This window comes from Chlorocebus sabaeus, chromosome 1, assembly GCF_047675955.1.
Source record: "Chlorocebus sabaeus isolate Y175 chromosome 1, mChlSab1.0.hap1, whole genome shotgun sequence".
In the NCBI taxonomy this organism is placed as follows: Eukaryota; Metazoa; Chordata; class Mammalia; order Primates; family Cercopithecidae; genus Chlorocebus; species Chlorocebus sabaeus.
Window position 1 is genome coordinate 47,944,439 of NC_132904.1, and position 16,153 is coordinate 47,960,591.

The 16,153-nt window shown below is 44.3% G+C and overlaps 1 protein-coding gene across 8 annotated transcripts in view; it reads left to right on the forward strand.

The window, feature by feature from the left end:
- Window positions 1-16,153, forward strand: part of PLEKHA7 (pleckstrin homology domain containing A7) — a 231,690-nt gene that overhangs the window by 125,568 nt on the left and 89,969 nt on the right. For all 8 annotated transcript variants that reach the window (XM_037997516.2, XM_037997519.2, XM_037997517.2 and 5 more), the window contains one exon: window positions 13,204-13,287. In XM_037997516.2, coding sequence (XP_037853444.2) covers window positions 13,204-13,287 — 84 coding nt within the window. The remainder of the gene's footprint in view (window positions 1-13,203; window positions 13,288-16,153) is intronic.

The window sequence follows — 16,153 nt, forward strand, 5'->3', positions numbered from 1 at the left end:
CGAAAAGGATATACAAGAAACTGATCAAGGTAGTTGCCCCTGGGATTGACACTGAATTGGAGGCAGGAAAAGGAACCGCTTTTTAGTTTATACCCTTCGGTAGCATGCAGTACTTAAATAATTTTTGAAAAGTAAAATTAAAAGAGCTGTTGGAAAGTATAATTCCTATATGTTACAATTGAGGAGACTCGCTATATATTAATACTGAAGAGTGTAAGCCTTCAGCGCTAAGAATGTTGAGGAAGGAAGGAAATTAGAGTGGTCTGGCATGATTAGGAAGGGCCACTTGGAAGAGAAGGGGCCTTGAAGATTGGGCAGAAATCCTTAGGGAAAAGGACAGATGGAGCCAAAGCCCAGAGGTAGAAAAGAAAGGGTGACTTGGGGACTGGTGGGCAGTTAAAGTTGACAGAAGCCAAGAGTATCGGGAAGCAGTGAGAGATAAAGAGGCTTTAACACTGAGGAGCCATGAAGGGTGTTTGGGCAGGAGATAATGGAACAAGAGCAGTGCTCCAGCATGCTTAAACCGCCAACAAGGATGAGGGAATTTGGAGACGAAGCCACAGGTCGGCAGCCTCTCATGTGGCCCCTGCTGGTGGCCAAGATAGCTGTCACTAATTCCTGCTAGGGTATTTCCTGGGGAACAAGGATTATTTCTATATAACTGATGAATAAACTCCTGGCATTTCCTGTTCCTCCACTCTCAAGAGTGTGAGTCTTGGAAGCTTGCCAACCTCTGCTGGTGCCCGATGTGGTTTCTCTACCTCTAAAGCCAGTGTGTCTCCCAAGACATTTTGGAGGTTCTATAGGGCAACCAGACATTGACTGACATGTAGCCACTAGAAACAAGCCCACACTTTGCAGTTAGGCAGATCTGGACTTGAATTTTGACCTTGCCACTTGCTTGTTATATGATCTTAGAATGGCTCTTGACTCCTTTGGGCCTCAGTTTCCTCATTTGTGAAATGAAGATAATATGATTTACCTTCTAGGGTATTATGCCTTTTAGGTTGATACATAGCAAATAGGTCTGCTTTGCTTTTCTATGACAACACCTGCTCTGAGCTCTGTGTGTGTATATATATATTTATATGTACTTATGACCATATCAGTCTATTCTATTGGATTATAAGCTACTATTCTGTGGGGGTGATTATGATCTAATCATTATTTTTCTCCAAAGCACTCAGAGGGCTAAGCAAATAGTTGGGCTTTAATAAGTGTTGAATGCGTGGGATTTGTGCTCTTAAACCTAATCCAGTCTTTATAGTGATTCAGTTGTGATTGATTAGGCTGTGTCTGTAGGCTAGGGTATACCTCTTCTGTGACCAAAATAGTTCTGTCCAAGCAAATGCCCTTGTTATGATAATATTTCAGGATGGCTTGTGAGTCGTTCATTCATTCTGCTATGGCAGATTGATATTTTGTAGGGCTTGGTGTTTAATATGATAATTTGGGGAGCCTTCTTTAAAAATATATAAAATTGCACAAAGCATGTAAACACATTGGTAGGGCTCTTCCTGGGGCCTGGAGGAGGCTTGTGAAAGTGAGGGGCCCTGAAGCTTGAGCTTCTTCGGTTTCACAGTAAATCATCTCCACATTTAAAAATTTATAGAACATTCACTACAGGTAGTATTAAGAGTTATGAAGGATATGGAGGTTTCTAAAAGGCAAAAATGGATACGAGTTTTAGTAATATAGTCATCCTAAGTAGACTCAGGACAAAATCCCTTGTATTTTTTTTCATTCAACAAATACTTGTGGAATACCTACTATGTGCCAGGCACTATGCTAAGCCCTGGAACAGCTGTGAAAACACTAGTCTCTGCCCCATGGAGCTCATATTCAAGTGTCACCTGCATTGTGACTTGTAGACCTACGTAGGTTGCAATGGAAAGAGCCACAGTGCTGATCTGTGACTTTGGTGCCTAGTGTCTCTTTTTAACCCCTCTTCCCTTCTCCTTTTCAGGCCTGTTCTGGGAATGAGTGCCACATGGTTAAATCGGTGCTGAGAGAACCTTAGGCATCCCAAGCAGTGATGAAAGAATCATTGTTACCAGGGGGAGTGGGTTTGCTGACTTGTAACCACTCAAACTCTTCCCTGCCCTGACTGGTATGAAATATTGATAAGGAGCCATTGTTTCTTCACCAAAGATAGGCTCTGATTTGGGGCTGATTTCAGCTCGGTATGGTAGGGCAAACCTGAATGAGCAATTTGTTCTGACTCCAGAGCTGTAGGTAGGGGTGTTTCTTTATGTCCTGGTTCTAGAGGGGCAGCCAACCCCACAGTCTCAAAGAACAGAAGAATTGGATTCTAGAGACATGAAGTGCTTGCCTGGTTGTTTACCTTTATCCACTGCTCCCCTTGGCCACAGTGGGGCAGTGACTCAGAGCTGGAACTATGTTCCTGCCTGGTTGCCAGATTTTGCTTGAGGGGTGGAGAGGAAGGAGAATGAATGAGCAGGAGCAAGTGGCTGCTGGATTTGTAACACCTTGGGAGGCAGCTGCTCAAGAACCGAAATTGAGAGAGAGCAGGTAGGCTGGGAGTTTCCTTCCCTGTCTGACCTAAACCTAAGATTTCAGAAGGCAGTGCAGCTGGGGAAGACACTATCTGAACATGGAGCCCAAAGGGAGGGTGAGTGTGTCCCCTGCCTTTTCTAGTAAGAACAAGAAAGCAGGTTAGTCCTGTACTGGTTTTATAGGGATTCAGTTTGCTGTGGTATATTCTGATTCATGAAAGTCAAGTCATGACTGAGAGAACGGGAGTTTTCGATGGTTGGGAGCACCTACAGTTAATTAAAAACAACTAGCATCCAATGTAATTGGGCATAAATAAGACCTAAGTATCATTAACTACACCTCCCTGATGTTATTTGTTGGCAAGTGAGGTTGGGGAGGACAACTGTTCTACCTGTCTCTTTGTGTTTGCAGTTGTGTATAGTGTTGTTACGTTTCAGTCTGTAGCTCTGTGGATGACTGTAGTTTGAGATGAACCTCAGCATCTTAAAATGCTACAGCTGGAGGGAAGATCCTGGAAACATCTCCTGCTCCAGCTTTCTCATTTTACAGTTGGGGAACCTGACTCATTTAAGTGTACTAAACGGAAGCATAAAACTGGGTGTTCTAAGATTAAAAATGTTTCCCAGGACATGTTTGAAAACTTCTATAGAATGCGGTTTTTCTCGGGCCGCAGTTTCTGAACTCTGTCGGGGATGGAAGTGTGGCTGGTGGAAGGCGCCTCTTGATCTTAAACCACTTTGCCTGCCAGGTGAGTTCTTTAAATAGAAATTTTAACAGGAGGCTGGGTGCTGTGCCTTAACTCAAAGGGAAGAAAAGAAAGTGTGTTCTTGAGCCTCTGTCCTAGAGCAGGCTGAACATGCTGGAGTATGGAATGTGGAAAAAGGCAAAGCAACTCTATTGGAGTGCAGTTTTAGAGCTAGCATAAGATAAATATAGCAGGCACTGAAGGTTGAAGTGTCTACTGTGGGCTGGGACGTTATCAGTATTTATAACAATGCAGGGTCGGAATTAATCTTTCCTTTACAGATAAACTCAGAAAAGCCACTAACTTGCTCAAGGTCATGCAGTACCAGTGTGTGGCAGAGCTGGGATTTGAATTCCGGTTTATGTGACTCTGATCTGCCTGGGCTTCAGGCAGGCCTGTGTGGCCTTTCTAGATGGAGAACCTACCTGCACCCCTACTTTTACAGATGAGGAAACCGAGGCCTAGGGAGGTTGAGTAGTTGCTTGGGCTGTAGAGCTAGCTGGTAGTGACAAAGCTGGTACTCAGCTCCTACCATATTGCTCCTCTGCCAACTTCCTTAAAAAAAAAAATTAGGAACGGGCTCTCTGAGTTTGATCTCCTCCTTCTATCAGGAGCTTGACTTTAATGTTCTCGTGGTTACTGGGATCCCATGAAATCAAAATTAAAACTTTGTATTCACCAAGTAGCAACCCCAAGTCGTGGGGCTGCGTGTGGGAACTCAGGGGACAGGCAGGCTTGCGGTGTGGGTGACTCAGTCAGAAGAGTACTTTGCAGGATGAATTGGCCATTGAGTGGATCTGGAGAACTTAATAGAACCTAATGAAATGTAGAGGTTTGCAAATCATGCCAGAAGACTGTTAAATCGAGAGCTTGGAAAAGACAGACTTCCCTCTTTGCAAATTGTGAGGGCTTTAAGTTTGCTCAGTTAATTTTGTGACTCCCTCATGCCCAGCTCTGCCTGTGCCAGGCTGTTTCCCTTTGGCACCTTTGGACACCGAGCACACTTACTAACTGCCCCTCAGGTGGGGGGTCTAGAGTTGGATGGGGTTTCCATGTCGCTGCCCACGTTGGTATGGAGTGTGTGCCAGATGTGGATGGTACGGGAATCGGGAAGGCCTAGATTTGCCCTGCTCTATGCTCTCCAGGGCTGGTGAAGTCTTTTTCAGGACCTGTGGCCTTCTGCCTCCCCCTGTCTTTGAGGGCTCTGTGATGCATTTTGCTGCTGAAATCAGAAATCACATTGGTTCTGCACAGCCTCACCCTGAAGGTGATATGTCTATGCTCAGGGTGTTTTGAAGTAAAGGAGTTCAAGTGCCTACTCTATGAATATTCTTGTTTCTTTGCTGTAGGAGATACGTGAGGAGTAAGGAATGACTCCTCCCAACCCTTGGATCTCACTTGAAGGGAGGGGACAGGGAGGAGAACAAACACACATAAAATAAGCAGAGAGCAATACTAGTGAGGATATAATCAGTCACCAAATTGTAGGTTTCATGCCAAAACACTCTCCCAGTTCATACAAGGGAGATACAGATGATGTTTGTATTATCTTCCTGTGTGTTTTTAATCACTCAGTAATTTCCTATCAGGTGTTTGCATTCCGTTCTTTGATTCTCTCAGTGGAGTGTATTAACCCTCCTTTACAGGGGAGTTGAGGAAGTTGTAGGGGAGGGCTAATTTCTCCAAATTATATTGTAACACAGTTCAGGAGAGCCAAGGATGAAGTGTTCTTGGCATGTTGGTGTCTCACCCTTGCACTGGCAGTAAGAATAGAAGCCAACTGCCTTCTCAGGGTGACCGTTAGGTTCTTGTCTCTGTTACTTGAGTCCAGATTTCTGTAGGGCTAGCTAGTTCATTTAGAGGCAAAATTAGCCGGGTGTGGTGGTGCACGCCTGTAATCCCAGCTGTTTGGGAGGTGGAGGCGGGAGAATCACCTTGAACCTGAGAGGCAGAAGTTGCAGTGAGCTGAGATTGCGCCACTGCACTCCAGCCTGGGTGAAAGAGTGAGACTCTGTCTTAAATATCCGGAGGAAAGAGCACCCAGGCTGCAAGGTCAGCTAGTACTAAGACTGTTAAGTAGGAAAGAGCCTGGTGTTCAAGGAACAAAAAGGCCAGTGTGGCTGGGCCAGCATGGACAAGGGGAATAATGGTACTAGAAGAAGATGGAACCAGACAGGAGTCAAGGCATCTTAGCGTTTTGTAAGCTAAGGTAAGGAGCTTATTTTTTACTCTGTGTGTAAAGTAGAGCTATCGTAGAGTTTAATGGAGGAGTGTGACTTGGTCTAGCTTATATTTTAAAAGATCCATGAGGCGTCCAGTGAGGAGATTGGGTGCTACAGAGGCCAAGGTAGAAGCAGAAAGAGCTGGTAGGAGGCTGTTGCAGTATTTAGTTAAGAGATGTGTAGGGTGCTAGCTGTACAGATGGAGTGGAGTGTGGATTAATTCAAAGTATATTTTGTAGATAGAGGCAATAGGACTTGATTCTGCGTGCTTCACATATTGTACATGAAGGTTAAGGTAAAGAAAGGAATAAAGGATGACTCTAAGGTCGTAGTGATGTTCATGGAAATAGGGAAGGCTGGAGGAGTATTGAGTTTGGGGGGAAGGGAGGCTTATTCTATTCTTGCCCTGTTAAAATGTAGGTGCCTATTAGACATTGCTATAGTCAAGGTACAGTTGGATTCAACAAACATTAATTGAGGAACTTCTGTATGCCAGACATTTCACAAGGCTCTTTCATGTATGTTCCTTCATTTTATCATCATAACAACCTTTCGGAGGGACATTTTTATCCCCTATTTGCAAATGGAAGAATTGATCCTCAGAGAGGTGAGGTGGCTTATCTGGTTTGAACCCAGATCTTCTGACCCTAGGGCTCTGGGCTGACTTGTTGCTTAGGGCAGATGTTGAAGGAGGCTGATTAGTGTTATGTTGATAGCTTCTACTTAAAGAGAGGATGGGGACCTTACATTGGCTCATCAAGGCCTGATTCTGGAAGAAGGGCCTGTCACAGGAATGCCTGTGTGCAGTGAGCTGTTGTAAATCTTGATATTGTCAAAATAGTGCAAGCTTGAAAGACCATTTCAGTAGATTTTCAATCCCCTTAGAAACACCACATTAATGATGATGCTTTGCATTAAATGAGCAATTTTGTGAAAGTGTTAAGTAAAATTAGCCACAAGGAGCTTAAAAAACAATTGAGGGAACGTGGAGATGCTGTTTCAAATCTTGATTGCTACCTCTATTTTGTGGGGCCCATATCCGAGCTGAAGATGAAGAAGAGGCAATTTCTTGTATTCTCAGAGTTTCAATTTCCAGTTTTGAGACCTAACTAGGAGCATTATTAGGTTATCCAGAATCCTTGGTTTTCTCCAGACACTGGTATTTAGAACAAAGATAGTAAGTGGCTTCACAAGCCTGGGGGCAGTGCTGAATGTGGCTTCAGGCGTGCAGGGTAACCTTTTACAGTGTTCTGGGAGCCACACTGAGGAACCAGAAGGTCCAGAGGGGCAGATACTGCTGAGCATACCAATGAGAAGATCTTTAACAGAGTCCCTCCTCAGGCTTTTAGGCCAGATACTTTTCTTACGTTTTAAGCAGTTTCTTCTCTTTATAGCGTGGTCCAGATAAGAGCTAGTGCTGACGGAGCAGATTTGTCACACTCTCAGCATACCAATACCACTGCTGTCAGAAAACCAGATTTATCAGGGTGCTCCGACCCCCACTGTTCTGTTATGCATCAGTCACATAATGCCAAAACTTCTTGCCATGCCAAAAAAATTGCTGTGCTAATTGGAACCTTGGTGTTTAACCAACAAGAGTCACTGCTTATATTACAATCAAAATCCATATGAATAGAAAATTAATCTTGGAAAAATGCTGCAAGAAACTGTAGGATGTATTTACATTTTGACTAGCCTTCTCTGTCATTTTAGGTTGACTCTGTCTTACATTGACCTTAAATCAGTTCTCCATGGTCCACACTTTATTCTCTTATCAAGTCTTTTGTATTTGCTGTCAGACTTCTTTAGGACCTAACCCAAGTCCTTCCTGGCCCAGGGCTTGTGAAGACGTGCTTATTTACATGGATGGTTACCCATAGCCTGCTTTCATGGGAATCAGCCTTCCCTGCCATCTTCTATCCATGTTCCCTGGTCCTTTCCTAAGTGAGACTGGCTGCCATTCAACTTCAAGGGGCTGCTTCTGGGAGGAAGAGCGGGATTTGAAAATGGAGGCTAGCTTGTGTTTACCTCATATGCCAAATTACTTTCTCGGTAGCCTGAAGAGAAACAGAAGCCCTTGTGTGAACAGAGAGAGTTTTTGTTCTCCCCTGAAACCAGCCACTTGGCTCTCAGCCGGGCCATCTCTGAACTACCATAGAGCAAGGTAGCAATTCAGGTCTAAGAACAGGTATTTCAGGGGATGTGTCTGTGCCTGCTAAATACTTCTTGAGACACAGTGATAGGACATGAGACTCTTCATGGGTGTTAGAATCAGGAAATGGAGCTGACTGAGGGCTTTTGTGGTGGGGAAGCCGGGGACAGCGAGTAAAGCCAGAGGACTTTGCAATCTCCAAATGGGTCTGAGGAGCCAGCGTTTAATAGGCAGCCTTTGTTTGGCGAGGGTGAGCCTGGAGTAGTGGAAAGAGATCAAAAGGATGGTGGTGTGCAGACAACACACACACTGAGGTTGTAGGTAAATCACCAGTCTTTGGGGACCTTACTTTCTTCATTTGGGGCCTGGTGTGGTGATACCTAACCTGCCCTTTTACATATTTGTGAATATTGAATGGAATCGCCCAGGGACCTCACTCACATCCCTTTGCTCAGAGTGCTGAACCAGAAGCTCTGCCATTAGCAAGCTGAATGTGTGTGATAAAAAATGATGAAATTTTGGCTGGGCACGGTGGCTCACACCTGTAATCCTAGCACTTTGGGAGGCCAAAGTGGGTAGATTGCTTGAGCTCAAGAGATGGAGACCAGTCTGGGCAACATGGTGAAACCCCATCTCTACTAAAAATAAAAGAAATTAGCTGGGCATGGTGGTATGCGCTGGTAAGTCCCAGCAACTTGGGGAACTGAGGCAGGAATGTCGCTTGAACCCAGGAGGTCAAAGCTGCAGTGAGCTGAGATCATTCCACTGCACTCCAGCCTGGGTGACAAAGTGAGACCCTGTCGCAAACAAAAAAAAAAAAAAAAGAAATTTTAAGACTTCAGTATTCAGAAGCCATTACACTGGTTCATCTCTTTTCTCAATGTATGAGTCTTTTTGAAAAAAAAAAATAGTATTCTAGTAACATCCCATAACCTGGAACCTCAGTTTCCTTATGTTTAACATGGGGATGAAAATATCTACCCTGCTTACTTCAAAGGGTAGTTTGGAGGGGCAAATAAGATGATGAATGTAAGCACAGTTAAAGCTCCTTAGTTAAAACTCCTTGTAATGGCGTAAACTCGGGAGGCGGAGCTTGCAGTGAGCTGAGATCCAGCCACTGCACTCCAGCCTGGGCAACAGAGCGAGACTCCGTCTCAAAAAAAAAAAAAAAACCCAAAAAACTCCTTGTAAATTGCAGGAGATGGTGGTGGTGGTGTTGACACTGTGACTGAAAACTCTTTTGGCAAAGAGGGCAGCATCCATATTAGGGAAAGAATTTTGAAGAACTGTCTCTAGGTCTGATCAAATGACAGCTATTTTGTGTTGGCTTTTTAAAAATTACCTTTCTTCTAATGTTAGAATGTAAAATTCATCTTAGTGCCTAAACTCTGTAGCTCAAGATTCATTTACTTAGAACCCTGAGTTTATTTAAGCTGGTACAGTTTGGGGTGGGGAGCCCAGGAGTTGCTATTAAGATTGTGCAGTGTAGGCCAGATGTGGTGGCTCACACCTGTAATCCCAGCACTTTGGGAGGCTGAGGGGGGCGGATCACGAGGTGAGGAGATGGAGACCATCCTGGCTAACATGGTGAAACCACGTCTCTACTAAAAATACAAAAAATTAGCCGGACATGGTGGCGGACACCTGTAGTCCCAGCTACTCGGGAGCCTGAGGCAGGAGAATGGCATGAACCTGGGAGGCGGAGCTTGCCGTGAGTGGAGATCGCGCCACAGAACTCCAGCCTGGGCGGAGCGAGACTGTGTCTCAAAAAAAAAAATAAATAAAATTGTACAGTGTATATGAAGTGGTGGTCACTGGCTGCTGGATCTGCCCCACGCCTGTAGAAGATTTGCTTTTTACTCTCATCTGCCAGAGATCCACCAGCTGATCTTATGGTAGAACCGAAGGCTGTTTGGGGACTACTGAGTGCCACACAAGTGCTGTCACTCAGAACTTTGGCCCTGGACAAAAGGGGAAAGAGGGAGATAAAGAATGAGAGGGAGTAGTGGCAGCTGGTGCTGTTTTTCTGATGCCTTGTGTCTTTAGGGCTTTCTGATCATGGCCAGGAAGCTGCCCCCCTCAGACTCCTAAGGGAAAGGGAAAGCAGGTTATCATACAGAGAACACAGAATTTAGAAATAGAAGACCTGGAGTCATTTCCCCGTCTTATCACTTTTTTGTTTGTTTTTGAGACAGAGCCTCACTCTGTCACCTAGGCTGGAGTGCAGTGGCACAATCACAGCTCACTGCAGCCTCGACCTCCTGGCTCGAGTGATCCTCTTAACTCAGCCTCCCAAATAGCTGGGGCTACAGGTGTGTGACACCATGCCTGGTTAATTTTTGTACTTTTTGTAGAGACAAAGTTTCACCATGTTGCCCAGGCTGATCTCAAACTTCTAGGCTTAAGCGATTCACCTGCCCCAGCCCCAGGAAGTGCTAGGATTACAGGTGTGAGCCACTGCACCTGCCCCATGTCCCAGTCTTATCATTTATCAACAAAGTTATCTTGTACCAGGCAACCCCCAACCACATTTACCTCTCTGAGCCCTATTTCCTCATTGATGGTGGGACTGATGGTGGTAATAGCCCAGATGAGTAAGAAAATGCTTTGTAAACTGCAAACCTCGTTAGAGATAATCACAGATAGCTGTGTTAATGTTTATGGTTATTTCTGTTACGAGCAGGGCTTTTTTCCCCTCCAGGTGGAAATGGGCAGGTTTAGATTTAGAGTTTGCATTTTCAGATTCTCTGGCAAGTGGAGATAAGTCTCTGGAAAAAGATGGGCCAGGAGTGGTGGCTCACACCTGTAATCCCAGCACTTTGGGAGACTGAGGTGGACTGATCACCTGAGGTCAGGAGTTCGAGACCAGCCTGGCCAACATGGTGAACCCCTGCCTCTACTAAAAATACAGAAATTAGCCAAATGTGGTGGCAGGTTTCTGTAATCCCAGCTACTTGGGAGGCTAAGGCAGGAGAATCACTTGAACCCGGGAGGCAGAGGTTGCAGTGAGCCAAGATCATGCCATTGCACTCCAGCCTGGGCGACAGAGCGACACTCCATCTCAAAAGAAAAAAGAAAAAGCTGGGTATAAATAAAGCCTAACCATTGAATGTGGTGCAAGGATTTTTAAAACAGGTGTTAAGAAGGCCTGTTTCTGCTTCTTGTCCTTATCTTAGATGCTCAGCCTTAACCCTGCTTTTTTGGGAAGACTAGTCTGCTGTTTGCCAAATGAGGTCATAGAATTCCGCGGGCTTGCCTGGGACCAGGAGGAGGGAATTCAGAGGCTGGCTATGGTTGGGAAGGGTGACAGTATGGTGAGGCGGTGCATAGTTGCAGGACTGAGGAACAATCTGGCCTCATGGCTGGCTTCACATTTGGCTTGTTAGGGTTTTCAGGTTGCTCTAACCCTCAGTGCCCAGGTTATCCCAGACACCTGGACATTGGAGATTCTGACCAGGCATTAGGATGGTGTAAAAAAAACTTTGTAGGCCTAGAGAGTTTTTCTTTGATAATCTTTGTGCTATACTGATTTAGACAGTAATCTCTAGGGGGATTTAGTCCTCAATTTGGAGATGGGGCTAATATTTTAACAATACCAAACTGAGATGATCTATTGATTATGAAAGCATTTTAACTGTCTATACTAGGAACCTTAAAAAATGACCATGCCCTTTGATTCAGTAATTTTACCTTTGAGACTTTAACCCAAGGAAAAATTTGAATTGCAAAATTCAAATTACATTGAAGGAGATATAGATTATAATAGTGGGGGGAGGCACCTAAAATATCTAGCATTAGAAGAGTTTAAATCTTTCTAGAATGTAAATACCATGGGATAAGGACTTTTTGTTCACCTTTTATCTCCAGTACCTAAAGGAGTGCCCAGCACATGGGTGCCCAGTAGGCAACTTTTTGAGTAGTTGTATGTAAAAAAAATTACATTTGGCCAGACATAATCCTAACGCTTTGGGAAGCAAGCCTGCTGGGCTGAGGGTTGAGATGAGCCTATGCAACATAGTGAGATCTCATCTCTGCAAAAAACCCCAAAACTTAGCTGGGCATGGTGGCACGTACCGGTAGTCCCAGCCACTTGGGAGGCTGAGGTGGGAGGATTGCTTGAGCCCAGGAGTTTGAGCCTGCAGTAAGCCACGATCACCCCCCACTGTACTCTTCCTGGGCAACAGAGCAGGACCCTGTCAAAAAAATTTTTGTTTACATTCGTATGATAAGACTATTATTCAGCTATTTCGAATAAAGAAGTCTTAATGACATAGGACTTTTTCTATGTTAATAGGAAGTGAAAAAGCAGGACATAGAATTTTGTGTACAGTAAAATCACTCTCAGTAGCCTGAAGTGATTCTTTTAAGTAGAAGAAAATTAAAAACTTGGAAGGTGAAAATGCCCAGGTATATCTCCACATAGAGAGGTCATGGGTGGCTTTTTACTTCTTAAATTTTAAAAAATGTCTTCAGGCCAGGCACAGTGGCTCACACCTGTAATCTCAGCACTTTGGGAGGCTGAGGTGGGTGGATCACTTGAGGTCAAGGTTTTGAGACCAGCCTGGCCAACATGGGGAAAGCCCGTCTCTACTAAAAATACAAAAATAAGCCTGGCGTGGTGGTGCACACCTGTAATTCCAGCTACTTGGGAGGCTGAAGCAGGAGAATTGCTTGAACCCAGGAGGGGGAAGTTGCTGTGAGCCGAGATTGCATCACTCCAGCCTGGGTAACAGAGTGAGACTCTGTCTTTAAAAAAAAAAAAAAAAAAAAAAAAAGTCTGCAATGACTGATCTTAAAAGAAATTTAAATAAATCGTATTTTGTTTTAAAAAGAGGAGGTTTAGTTTAGTTTATTTGCGGAGCAAACCAACAGTCTCTAGAGCCAGCTCCTCCGCCCTTTCAAAGAACCAAGCAGCCTTTGTTGATGCACAAAACACCTACACGCTTTGTTTGTGTCTGTCAGTCTGGTGTGGAAGCTGATCCTTCCTAACTTCAAAAGGGTGATAGAAACTCCACCGTGCTGAAATTGTGCAGGTCGTGTTGCAGAGACATGCCCATACATTTATATCCCATCATTGAAGTGAAGACATTTTGTTGTAGGGAGAAGAATTTTCAGAAGATAGATTTTTCTGGGTGGATGGTTAATTCTTAGAATTCTTTCACTAGGTTCATGGATTTGGAAGCTGTCGGAAGTGTCATCTGCTTTCCTTCATTCTTGTTTTAGCTCGTACTGTCTTAAAGTGACTTTTTGCTCATCGTCTCAGTTTGCTGGAGTAAGTACTTCATGGAATGTCTCTCCAAGATGCAGTATTCTCTTGGAGCCAAGACTTCCTTAGAAGTCTCCCTGTCTCGTAGGTGGGCTCTGGCACCTGAGCTGGAAATTCTTGGGCTTTTCTTAGTGTGGTGGGTTTCTGACAGACTAAGTGTGTCTCAGGGGAAAGGCCCACATTTCTCCCCCTGTGAGAAACCTTCGATGACCGGGGTCGCCAGACATTGCTGACTGACCTGTCATGTCTGTACTCCTTTCATTCACACGAATTCTCATCCATCATCTCTCTTTCTCTTTAGCCATAACCAGCAGACCACAGCATTCAGGCATCCTGTAACGGGGCAGTTTTCTCCGGAAAACAGTGAATTCATTCTTCAAGAAGAGTAAGTATTTTTATGTATTCTCCTTATCTGGGCAGAGTATGGGATACTAAAGGCATTTGCTGAAGACAAAACTTGCTGGACTGTTTTCTCTGAGACAGAGGGGCTTGGAGTGAGTGAGTTGGTTGATCCAAACAGGAATGTGAGAAGAATTTTATTTTTCAATCTCCAGACTTCTCTCAGTGGCAAGCTGTGGAAGAGGAGAGTTGATACAGGGATGTGCTATGATGGGTACTGTCAGAGCTTCTTTAAAGTTCCGTTTCCCCTAAGTGAACCCTTTCTCCTGATACATCTTCTGGTACATTATCCCTGTTCGGAGAGGACCCACTCATCTGGGTGGAAATATAGCTGACACACACCTGTATTACCAGATACTTGGGAGACTGAGGTGGGAGGATGGTTTTGAGCCCAGGAGTTCAAGGTTAACAAGACCAAATATCTTTTTTTTTTTTTTTGAGGCAGGGTCTTGTTTTGTCATCCAGGCTGGAGTGCAGTGGCACAATCTTGGCTCACTGCAGCCTTGACCTCCCTGGGCTCAAGCAATCCTTCTGCCTCAGCCACCCAAGTCGCTGGGACTACAGGCATGCACCACCACAGCCAGCTTATTTTTGTGTTTTTTGTAGTAATTGGGTTTCACCATGTTGCCCAAGTTGGTCTCAAACTCCTGTGCTGAATCAGTCCTCCTGCCTCGGCCTCCCAAAGTGCTGGGATTACAGGCGTGAGCCACCACATCCTGCCCTAGACCCCATCTCTTAAAACATGTGTGTGTTGTGGGTGGAAGCAGGGGGTATCCCCTCAGACTGAGCTGAATCAGGCTCCCAGGGAAGCCTCAAATAAGAGTCCAAAATCCAAAGAGAGGAGAGCTGGTAATCCCCATCATCGTTGAACATTTTGAGTTCTTTCTGTTCTCTTTTCCTAACATGGGAACTTTCCTGTTCCTCAGTTCAGTTTCAGCAGGGCTCTCGGATGCTCAGGTGGGCTCTACCACCCAGGGCTTGTCTACGTAAAAATACATGTACAGCCCAAGCAGGATGTGTTTTCCCAAAAAAGGAAGGCAAGAAATGTGCATCGCTCTGCCCCTTCCATTCATTTGAGACAGTTCTATTTGAAGAAAACATTTATGTTTCAGAAAGTAACAAATAGATGTTAGCTTTAAAGGTTTTTTCCTTCTTCAAATCATTTTTCCTCTGTTTAGTCACGTAGACCAAATATAATCTTAAAATAAACTCTCAGTATTTATATTTTTACAGCATTTCCCTCCCTTAATACCTACACCTTTAAACTTTTTATTATGGAAAAAAAATATACAAAAAGAGATATGGTAATAAATTCAATATACTCATTGCTCATTTTCAACAATTTCTAAAACATGGCTCATTTTATTTTATCTATCCCTTCACTCTCATCCCCTAGATTATTTTGAAGCAAATTCCAAACGTGTCATTTCATCTCTATAGTATTTTCAGCTTAGAATCATTATCCCACAGTACATTTAAAGCTAGAAAGCTATAATTATGGTGAAACTGACATCCTTGCACGTATGCTCTGTGCCGGAGGCTTTTCACGCATATCTCATTTAATAGGATCATCCTGAGAGATAGACCATCGCCATTTTAGAGATGAAGAACCTGAGACCCAAAGAAGTGCCCAGAGACACACAGCTAGGACAGCCAAGATGCCATCCCAGGTTAGCCAGGCTTCAAGGCCTGTGCTGCCTTTGCGTGGTGTTCTCCTCATCAAGTCCAACTCCTGTCATAGTCAAAGGCCACTTCCTAAGTTATTTTGATGCTGGTGGTCCATAGGAGACGACAGTCAGGGGCTGGAGTTGGGAGTCTGACTTTGGAAGCATTAATACTAATAAAGAGAGTGAGTAAAGATTGTCTTGTCTCCTAGATTGAGAACGAACTGCTGTTTAAAAAGAGCCAGGATGTGGATTCCCCAAATTCCAGCTCAGAATAAATTTGTTTATAGAATCCTGAAGGTCAGAAGCTCTTGGGAAGTCATTGAGTTCAGTCCTCAGGCATCCTGGAGACACGGGTGCCTGTTGTTAAGTCTGGACGGAGAGTCCATCAGAACCTTTAGCTTGGGAACTTACCAACTTCCATAAGAGCTGCTAGAAAATGCAGACCTACCATTACAAAACATGTGTCACACACAATTCCTTCTCTCATTCTTAACAGAAGACTTTATCTACTGACCACTTCTCTTCAGAAGGTAGCCTCTTTCCTACTACCGAAACATCTCTGTAGTTAATTTCAGTTCCATCCAGCTTCCAAGGAGAAGATGCACCTTCTTTTCAAGGCTTACTGTTTCCCCTCTAGATTCCATCTCCTGGATGTCATGGGGGTACGTGCTTGTCTCAGGTGGTGTGTGACACTGATTGGCCAGACTTTCCTTACAACAGGCAGAATATGCTATAGGCATTGAGAAGAAGGGAGGATTCCTGCACTTATTGAATACCTAGTGAGTACCTACACTGTGTCTGGGGCTGTGCTGGACTCTACAGGTACAGCAGCAAGCAACACAGATGTGGTCCTGGTGGTGAGGAGCTTACGGTTGAGTAGGGAATTTGCTTGCTCTTATTGGTGTGAACAGATACATCTCCCCACTGTTGGCAGGTAGGACTCACCTGAGATGCTCAGAATAATGTGTGCATGCCCCTCAAAGGATAGTTTCTCATTTTACAGATTAGAGGCATGGAGAAGAGAAGTAATGTGAAAGCTATAATATGATGGTTCCAGGTGACATGAGTCCTGAGTGTTCTAATTCCTGTGTCAGTCATACAGAATCAGTCAGAATAGGCTAGGGTCTGCTGTGGTAATAAGAGATCACAAATGTGATAAATGTTCATGATAGAGGAAACATAGGG